This window comes from Astyanax mexicanus, chromosome 1 (assembly GCF_023375975.1).
Source record: "Astyanax mexicanus isolate ESR-SI-001 chromosome 1, AstMex3_surface, whole genome shotgun sequence".
Lineage (NCBI taxonomy): Eukaryota > Metazoa > Chordata > Actinopteri > Characiformes > Acestrorhamphidae > Astyanax > Astyanax mexicanus.
Window position 1 is genome coordinate 20,245,709 of NC_064408.1, and position 10,126 is coordinate 20,255,834.

General features: G+C 36.3%; 1 protein-coding gene across 1 annotated transcript; it reads right to left on the reverse strand.

The window, feature by feature from the left end:
• On the reverse strand, positions 1-9,253 carry lman2la (lectin, mannose-binding 2-like a). Its single transcript, XM_022667763.2, has 9 exons — positions 9,041-9,253; positions 8,365-8,483; positions 7,046-7,163; positions 6,829-6,911; positions 4,903-4,935; positions 4,588-4,749; positions 3,103-3,217; positions 2,844-2,963; positions 1-1,038 (listed from the first exon to the last, which is right to left on the reverse strand). Exons 1-9 carry the CDS (start codon positions 9,165-9,167, stop codon positions 896-898), a joined length of 1,020 nt encoding a protein of 339 aa, XP_022523484.1. The 5' UTR covers positions 9,168-9,253; the 3' UTR covers positions 1-895.
• Between the last annotated feature and the right edge of the window lie 873 nt (positions 9,254-10,126).

The window sequence follows — 10,126 nt, forward strand, 5'->3', positions numbered from 1 at the left end:
TAAGAGTAATGAAGCATTTTTTTCTAGAGTGAAAAATTGCACAATAATGCCACCAACTGGCAGTAAGGTTCATTCAACATGCAAAATGTATGCAATGACAACAGATATGATGAATACTGAAATTTGTATTCAGTCAGTACACCCAGACATGTTTCAGTAGTGTTTCATGCATCTGTGCTTTATGACAATAAGAGCAGCAATGTAATAAAACTATGGATTGCTTTCACTGCTTTAAAAACACAACAGCAATAATAATTACTTAAGAGAAGTAGGGAGACATAAAATCTCAATAAATAGAACATTATAGCTTCTTCAGTCAGTTCTGTAGTGAGTTTCAGGACCCACTGAATTGTACCTAAAGTAAAAGCATATGGAATTGAACGGATATTTCAAGCTTTAAATGGGGATGCTGATACTGGGACGGGTTTGGTAGATCGGTTGGAGGAAAAGACACATTCGGCAGTCTTATCAAAGGCAGTGCACCAAACCGCTTCTTCATCATCACAGCTCAGTAGAAGTAGAAGAAATGGAATATTTACAGAAAAAAAGTGGAAATCAATGATTTCTTATGTTGAAATACTCAGACATATATAAGGCCCTGCAGGTTTGGAGTCAAACAGGCTCAAAATACTCCATATAGTCACTTATATAGTCACATTATCATCTGTTGCTTTGATTTTAGTCTTTAAAGGTTCTTCATGGTTGTTTTTCAATGGCTTTCCTTCTTCGTCTCACATTATTCTTGTACCTTCACAACCCAGCGGTTCAGTCAGCGGCACTGAATGGGCCTGTGGGCTCCATCAGTACAGGCCACAGAGGTCCACAGAAGTCATTGTCTCTAAACCACAGGTCTTCAGTAGCTGCAGTAGCGATCACAGAGGTAATTTCGACGTGCTCAGTAGAAACGCTTGCGTCTGCTCTCGTTCCAGTGGCTGTAGACCACCAGTCCGACGACGATGAGGAGGAAGAGTCCCAGCATGGAGAAGAGCACGGTGAAGAAGATGGCGATGCTGCTCATCCCTTCTCCATCGTAGTATTCTGAAGGAGAAAAGGAGAAGGTTTGTTATTTTACAGAGTACATATGATGGAATAGGAAGGAAAAAGGAAAATAAATGCATTGGACATATTTGACTAATAAAATATGGGTCAGTTTGCTGGAAAATGATTAAGCCAAGTCCTGGACTAAACAGCATTTTGAATGGAGATTATCTATTGAGAGGAAAATATAGTCTACAACTAGGCCTAATCACTACATGTTCAAATGTTTGTGCACATTTATTATTATGAATGCATTCAGATACTTTAAGCTGCACTCATTTCTGAAACAGATGTTCTTGTAGAGAAGTGTTGCCAATGATTTTTTTTTACAACCTGTGGGCCACAGAGGTAATGCAAGGGGACTGAAGGCCAAAAAACAAAACAAAAAATCATATGTATATAGTTCAGTAAATGTAATTTAAGATGTGAAATTAATTATTTAATAAGATGTTAAGAAGTTCATTTATTTTCAGACCAAACATGTTTAGGTCAAGCCAGCTGATAATAGCTGGTTTGGCATAGTACAATCACAGGCATAGATAGCTAGTAGATTAACACACTAGGTACATTATTAATGAGAGTCTGAGTGAAGTGGTTTTCCTGTGTTTTACATATTGATGAATGGTTAAAACTGAGTCTTTGACAACAAAGGACCCTGAATCTGCACCATCTACAAGTAAAGCAGCCACTATAACTGTGACCAAGAGAACCGAAAAAAACAAGTATAAATTCAAATGGGGAAAAAAGGACAAAAAAACACAGAATAAGAACCTTGCACTAGGCTTCATGTGCACAGGAACAGAAAATTATGAAGTTTACAGTTGTGCCTAGAGATTCCCATCTATAGATTTTATATATTGTATATTTACTGCCACGTATTTTGTCTGTCATCTGGGCTGCTGTGTAACATTGCAAATTTCCAAAGTGGCATTAATAAAGGATAATCTTATCTTTTCTGGAAAGTAGACACAGCTACTCTAACAAAAAATAACTTTAACTAACTTTATACCTCTAGATCCATACTGGTCTCTCTGATGATATAGACCAGCGATTCTCAACTGGTGGCTCAAGACCCACCAAAAGTGGGTAGCGGACACAGTCCGTTACATTAAAAGAATTAAATATTACAAATAATTAATGCTTTTTAGATGTTGTACTTGTCTGTTATATCCAGGGACAAAAGAGACAGAGAGAGTTTCTTATTAAATGTACTCTAAATGCAGAGCCATGCAGATCTAATTTTGTGGCCTTATTTTTTTGTGCAGTAATGATATTTAGTTTTATTGTAGTATCTTTTATAAATCTAGTTGTCAGGTTTCATCTCAGTTTCTTAAGAAAATGCTTTTAAATTCACTTTGCATGCATATGTATGTTTAAATGGGATTTTGAAGGGTATTTTTCACAAATAAATTTGACTATTTTGTATTCTATAAAAGTTGTTCGCAACTTAATGACCATGACAAAATGTGCCTCCCAGGCTGAGAACCCCTGATATAGACCATATCTAACCCCCGTAGCACCACTGATGCATTGCTTAGTGTCACCAGTTCCATTTCACACACACCAACAGCTCAACAGCACTATATCAACATATGCAAAAACCAAACAAAAAAACAGCCTACATCTCCCACTGCACAACACCTGCACACTTAATCACACACTCACTGCCCTTCCCCACCCAACCTCAGCCCTTGTTATCCACAACCATCCACTAGATCTTTCTATACATCATCTGTACAGTACTGATCCCAAATCACAATAAGAATAAAAGTACTTTGTTCAGTAGCAATTAAATAATCCCATACTAATGAGCAGCTCCATATTGTCCACACTTGGAATGGTGACCTCGTCCTCCTCGTCTTCCTCTTGCTTACTCCGTAATACTGTCAGCTGGTACAGCTTCATAGAAATGAGGTCATGGTTGTCTGCCAAAAACAGAGCACATTAAATACAGAGTGGTTTCTAATGGAAATATATATATATATATATATATATATATATATATATATATATATATATATATATATATATATATATACACACAGTTGTGAATGTGGCCATTACCTGAGAGGTCTCCAGTGATGGCAGACGCACCAAAGTAGTAGCCCTGAGGCAGACGCACACCTGGGATGTCCAAGCAGTCCCGCCATTCATGCTGACCGTCAATATCAATCATAACCTGCAGACAAGAAGTAATGCAGTCAACCATGTGCAGCCAATACAACAATAGGAAGTAGTTGTATAAGTAGGTGTATAAATAAATTTCAGTTGGTAATTAGGGTTGTAAGAAAATATCAATATCATATGTAAATATTTTGTTTTATAATACTGTATTTATTTAAAAAAAAACAGTATATTTTAAAATTATTAGCTAAAAAATGATTAGTATACGGATTGATGTCAGAAAGTTGTTCATTTAGTGTTGTGTTTAAGCCCCTAACCACTAGATAAAAGTGTTGTACTCTGACTGGATACAAAGTAAACTCTTTTACTCATATATACAGCTCTGGAAAAAACTAAGAGACCACTTAAAAATGACGAGTTTCTTTGATTTTACCAACTTAAAAAACTCTGGAATATAATCAAGAGGAAGATGCATGATCACAAGCCATCAAACCAAGCTGAACTGCTTGAATTTCTGCACCAGGAATGGTATAAAGTTATCCAAAAGCAGTGTGTAAGACTGGTGGAGGAGAACATGCCAAGATGCATGAAAACTGTTAATAAAAGTTTTCATGCATTCCACCAAATACTGATTTCTGAACTTGTTATTTCAGCCATTTCTCATTTTTTTTGCAAATAAATGCTCTAAATGACAATATTTGTATTTGGAATTTGGGAGAAATGTTGTCTATAGTTTATAGAATAAAACAACAATGTTCATTTTGCCCAAACATAAACCCATAAATAGCAAAATCACAGAAACTGATTCAGAAACAAAAATGGTCTTTCAATTTTTTCCAAATGTTTTTATACTATAACAGATTTCCTAAAATGTAATTTTAACAATCTTAATATATTTTGCTTTGCTTACAGTATTGCAATATATTGAGTTCAGAAATCAATATTTGGTGGAATAACCCTGGTTTTTAATCACAGTTTTTACACATCTTGTCATGTTCTTCTCCACCAGTCGTACACAATGCTTTTGGATAACTTTATGCCACTCCTGGTGCATTTTTTTTTCTTTTTTCCTCAGTGCAGTGGAACTGTGTTATCTAAAAAGATTGTACTCTGAAACTATTGTGATAAGTTGGAATGGTCGTCCCATATCCTGATCTAATGCTCTTGAAAAGAAGGATGAACTCTTTTAATTACCCCTGATTACCCCGCTTTCAGAAGAAACAATGAATAAGCCACACACACTGAATTTCTTTCCACTGGTCGTCCTTTTTTCCACTGGTACATATGCTATTTGAAAGCTGGTTAAGGTAAAGCTGGTGTACCTGTATGGCAGGTGCACCTTCTAAAATGACTTAGACAAACAAAATAGGCCATATTTGTGTATGAATCATTGTGTATTCTGCATGTTTCTCCAGCAGCCCTCACCGTCAGTCTGCGGCGGACGTATCTGATGAAGAGGAAGGTGTCGTGTTTCAGGTTTCGCACCATCGCATTACAGCCCCCCAGTTCTGTAGGTCTGCCATCTCGCTCATGGTCGTAGCCTATGGTCCCATTCCCCACCATCGCCAAAACATATGGAAAGATCCTCTGATGCACACAAAATAAAATTCAATGCAAAAGAATTTAGGCTGCTCAGATACAGTCTATACTTAAGAAATACTTTATTGAACAGAAATAATAGGGTGTGACCTAAAACAGGTCCAGTTTAGTACAGGGAGAGGTTAATAGGTGAATGGGTACCTGGGTGCGAGGGGTGTACCTTTTCTTCTGGGCCTGGATCCATAAAGAAAGTAAAAAAAACAACAAAAAAAAACATAACTAATTAAATAACACTTTTATTAAAACATTAAAGTTAACTGTATACAAGAGATAAAAAAGTCACATTAAATTCAATTTCTTTATGCATGCTTGTAAGAAAAACAAAATTAACAGTAGGCTTAATGATCAAGGTATATGACAAGGCAGACAAGGCAGACAATTAAGCATTATACCACAGTTAGTTCCGACCCTGCAATGTGATTGGCTGAGAGGTGTTCTATGAGCGCCGTTATCAGCCGGTAATGCACTGTAACCGAAGCTCTAAGTATATTACTTCACCACATACAGGTAACCAAGAAACAGTGCAACACTTACAAGCCAAACAGATGAGCAATGCCATTTTTTTAACTTGTGGACTGTTTATAACCAAACAGATATTTTTTTCTTATTCTCTATAACCCAAAGTCTTTTAATAAACAGCAATAATGGCCGCAGGCCGAGTGGCGTAGATCAGCACAGCAGTGTATTACTACAATTATAATATGTTCTGTTTGGATATAAACACTCCTCGAGTTAAAATAGTTCCAATGCTGCTCTGTTTGTAGCTGCGCTGTTTGGCTTGTAAGTGCCGCATCGTCGCTAGGTTACCTGTATGTGTTGGAGTAACACATGGAGAGCTTCGGTTACAGTGCATTACCGGCTGATAATAGCACTCAAATCACCTCACAGTCCAGTTGTAGGTTCCTTGATTTCAAATCGTAAGCACAGAGCGTGTACAATTATCAATAAACATTTCTTCTCTAATATAAAGCACTGACCTGTCACCACTGCTTAAAAAAATCCTAACATTAGAGAAAACACTGTTATATGTCTTTCCTTGTTTGGTATGAAGCATTTAGAAAAGTGCTTTTCTCCTATTTTCATAAAAATAATTAGGGCTGCCAAATATTTACTGCATCCCTAATTGCAATATCAATTATTACCTGGCTAAAGCACAAAGGGGTTTAGGTTACAAACAGAGACAAGAAAGTAATGTGAGCCTCGCTTTCACCTGCCATGTTTGTTTTGTTGTATTATTTATGAGACATTTAAAAGGTTCATCATAGTTTTAAGAGATTGGACCGCTGTTTTTTGTGAGCAGCCTAAGGGTGTGTAGCATTTGTCATTAAAAAGTGTAGATTCAGCTTTTTCCATTTTCAGATTAAGATAAGACAGTGCTCACTGATCTGATGCTGATCTGCCCTCCTGTGGAATCCTGTTCCAACCACAACATGCCACACCTGTTCCAGCTTGGCTGGATCAAAAGTATTAGAATTGTATCGCTAGGGGGTGAGCAATTGTGAAGAATGTAATGCTGTGTTTGAGTGCTCCTCAGAAGGCTATTTAGACCAGATAGTGCTTGTTAAACAACGTAAATATCATGCGGAATGTAAAAGCATAGGCTGTATCATTTAAATGTATAGTTTTTCCAAAGTCACATTAAACAATACATGTAGTAAACTCTAGAATACTATAATCCAAAGTTTGCAATTTTTAAACACTATATGTCCAAATGTTAGTGGACACCCCTTTTAGTTGCATGCATTTCTGACCCACACACACAGCTTGTGTAGTCTCTGTGAGGAGAGAAATATAGTCAATAGAATAGAACTAGATAAACATGATGATCCTATTATATAACATCCTTGATTTCAGAAAAACAATGTGCAGATATCCTAATAATTTTGTTCATATAGCGTGTAGTGTAGTGTATTGTAAAATGAGTATTTCACTGCTTTAGACACAGATTTGAACTAAACTCTGTGAGAAAACAAATTACGATGGTGACCACTAAATTAGAATTCTATAAATCCTGCATTGCAGGCCAGACATAACAGAAATGATAAAACTTTACTGTTAGAATCATACCTCTATATGCTTTTCTTCATTAGGGTAGGTATCTACAAACACGCCCAACCCAGTGAAAAAATCCTTATTCCCAAACACTGGCCCTGTAACAGCAAGACATACAGCTTCTGTCATTTAAAAAACAGTACACAGAAGAATCCTAGTATCTAAACATTTAAATTAATGAAAGAGGACTACAAAATGTTCTTTTTTAGTAAAAGTGTTTTTTTTTTTTTACCTTTCTGCATGCGTTCTTTTGTGTACCACACTGCCAGGCCGTCCCCATTCAGGTTCTTTTTCCCTTGACCATGGATCTTGAAGTGTACCTGCAGCTCCCAGTCTTTCAGGTTGCATGGCTGCACAAACACACACAGACACATTAACATTACTCCATAGGGCATGTGCAACAAATGGGCCCCATGTATTTTAATTATGCTCAGTCATGCTAGTGGTCCAGATTGGTGAAGTTGCTTGGTGACAAAGAAGAAAATATTTGGGCAAGTATTTATTTAAATATATTTTAAACAACTGCATTATATTTAGGTTTTCTACATGTATTTCTAAACATACTTTACATACGTTTCTTTTTTTAATAAAGCTGGTCATGTTGGTCGACCAGCTTAGTCATCAATCAGCTTGGTCTTAGGGGTTTTGTGTGAGATTAACCCAAAATGGTCATGTGTGTGTCAAAGACCATTCATATTAAAAACTGTGTAAAGTTCCTTACAGCACTTTTTTAATCATTTTACCTCAAGAAGTTCCTAAGTGATATATACTATCATCACTACAGAACAGTGTGTAAATCTGTATTCTGTCACCTGACCTTATTTACAGAATGTAAGTGTGCTAGCTTAGAGATGCAGACAAAACTAGTTCATTTAAAAGTGTATCTTTGGCTTCTACATCTGTTCTAACCATTTGAACAATTCAGTGCTTTAATGAATTCATTTAAATTTTCAATTCCATTTTATTTCTATAGTCCTTTTTACAACAAAAGTTGTCACAAAGCAGCTTTACAGAGAAAAACAGGTCCACGCCTCTTATGAGCAGCACCACAGAGATGCCAATTATTGAGGTGACACAGTGGCAAGGAAAAACTCCCTAACATTAAGAGAAAGAAACCTTGGCAGGAAATTAGACTCATTTAGAAGAACATTAATAAATGTTTTACATTCCATATAACTAGTTCTGACATTATTTCTAGAGTATGGTGTTAACAACAGTTAACAATGGTGTTAAAACAGGATCTTATATTATCTACAGTCTTGTGCCCACAATGAAATTAAATTAATCTGATCCAATTTACAATTTGGTATCACTATTCAGAAACAGTCTGGGCTCTTATTGGTTAAAGTGGACTGAATTAATAGGGCCCATTTGGGAGGCCCAACTGGGTACCAGTAACAACACACATACAAACTATCTCAGAGGCTTTTTAACCCTGTGTAAGCCCACATTCTCATGTTTGCTGGCTTCAGCTGAACTACAATAATGAACTGTGTGCTTTAGGGTCAGACTGGGATAGAACAGGTTGAGTCCAGGGTGTCCAGTACTCACTATGCGGCTCCACACTGCCCCCTGCTTGCTCTGCACATCAGGAGTCAGACGAACATGATCAGTAGTTACCATGGTATCTCCCATCAGCTCCCAGTGAGAAGAGCCAGACACACCAATAGCTGAAAGAGAAGAGAGAGAAAGACAGAGGGGGCGTTATATATTATATTATACAGACAACACTGATTAATGACCTGCACAGAGGAGAGGGTCAGCTGCATATTTTACTGTAGGCCTATAGCTAAAGAGTTAGCTACCATGTTTGGAGAACATGGCCGGTTACATACTAGCATACATAGCAAAAAATAAATAAATAAATAAATGACATATACAAATATATGGCTATAATATTTAATGTTTAATGTCTATAATCAAATATGGTAAGCACATATTAGGTACCACTGTCAGCTAGAAAGCTAAATATTGACTGAATTTATTATAAATTAATAAAGCTGTAGAAATCAATGTATTATAACCTGCCATAACTTAGATTCTTGTCACGTGGGGCATTTTCATTTATGTACAGCCTATATATAATAATTCTACCTCATTTAAACACACTATAACGCTAAATAAGCAACGTTTTCGTATATTATTGTATAATAAGCCCACTATTTTTATTTACTGCCATGCCCGGTCAGCTGCTCCAGTGCACCGGTTGGTTATTTAGCTATCCTACCTTGGTACGGCTTCGACAGTGAATATTCCCTCTTTAAAAACTCCTCCATTTCATGGTCGTCGTCTGATAAACACGAATACAAGCTCGCGATGAAGATCAGATACTTCGCCAGCACCAGCCGAGCCATTTTGCGCAGATTCACCCCCAAACCCGTTCACCGCTTCCCCTGTTTTCAATGGTCAGCAGAGGCGGCGGCCATCGTATTGCATTGTACACGCCTCCCAGAGAACGCGATTGGCTGGCGCCACAACATGGCGCGCTCCTATTGGCTGCCGTGCCAATCAATCAATTCCCAGGGGTGTAATATAATCCATCTGAGCTATTGGCCGCTGCACTCAAATACTGACCAGTGGGGACCATACAAACGCTGTCAAATACGAATATATAGAATAAAATACGTTAATTCTATATTTTATTTTTCTATATTATTTTATGTGTCTTACACAGATAAGAAATAAGCCATTCGTCCACTGTAAAAGGTTTATATAGCCTGTAATGCGCGTTCCTAATTACATATTTGTATTGTTCAATATGAACTACTCACAAATGACGATTTCTAAATCTAAAATTGAAATACATTAAATAAAAAAACTAGCAATCATTGTATTATAAGTTATTAGCGTTATCCTTGAAAAAGCTAAATAGACTTCCGGCACGAATTATGTAAGCAAGACTAAAGGGACCGTCTGCAAACGTCTACATTAAAACAATCTTATGTTAAATACATTATGCGAAAGGTGATATTGGCTATTCACAAAAATAATAAACAAACAAACAAATACATAACAGCAGCCCCTCTCAACCAGGAAAATTTAGGGTCTATTTAATGTGTTAAACAACAACAACAACAACAACAATAATAATAATAATAATAATAATAATAATAATAATAATAATAATAATAATAATAATAATAATAATAATATTAATAATAATATGGTTGGGACAATGAGAGGCCTATCTGAACATAGACAAGTGTGCAAGCAAATGTTATATTAGTGTGTGTAGATATAATGTTAATATATCTGAATGTTAAAATATGTAAAACTATAATTAATATTAATGGCATAAAATGTTATGCAATTA

What these genes read in the sequence shown, in the direction of transcription:
- lman2la (XM_022667763.2), bottom strand. Translation starts at nt 9,167, where the DNA reads ATGGCTCGGCTGGTGCTGGCGAAGTATCTGATCTTCATCGCGAGCTTG. An exon ending in ATGAAGAAAAGCATATAGAG is followed by an intron (nt 4,936 to 6,828) that starts GTATGATTCTAA and finishes TTATGGATCCAG; the next exon opens with GCCCAGAAGAAAAGGTACAC. An exon ending in CATCACTGGAGACCTCTCAG is followed by an intron (nt 2,964 to 3,102) that starts GTAATGGCCACA and finishes TGTTTTTGGCAG; the next exon opens with ACAACCATGACCTCATTTCT.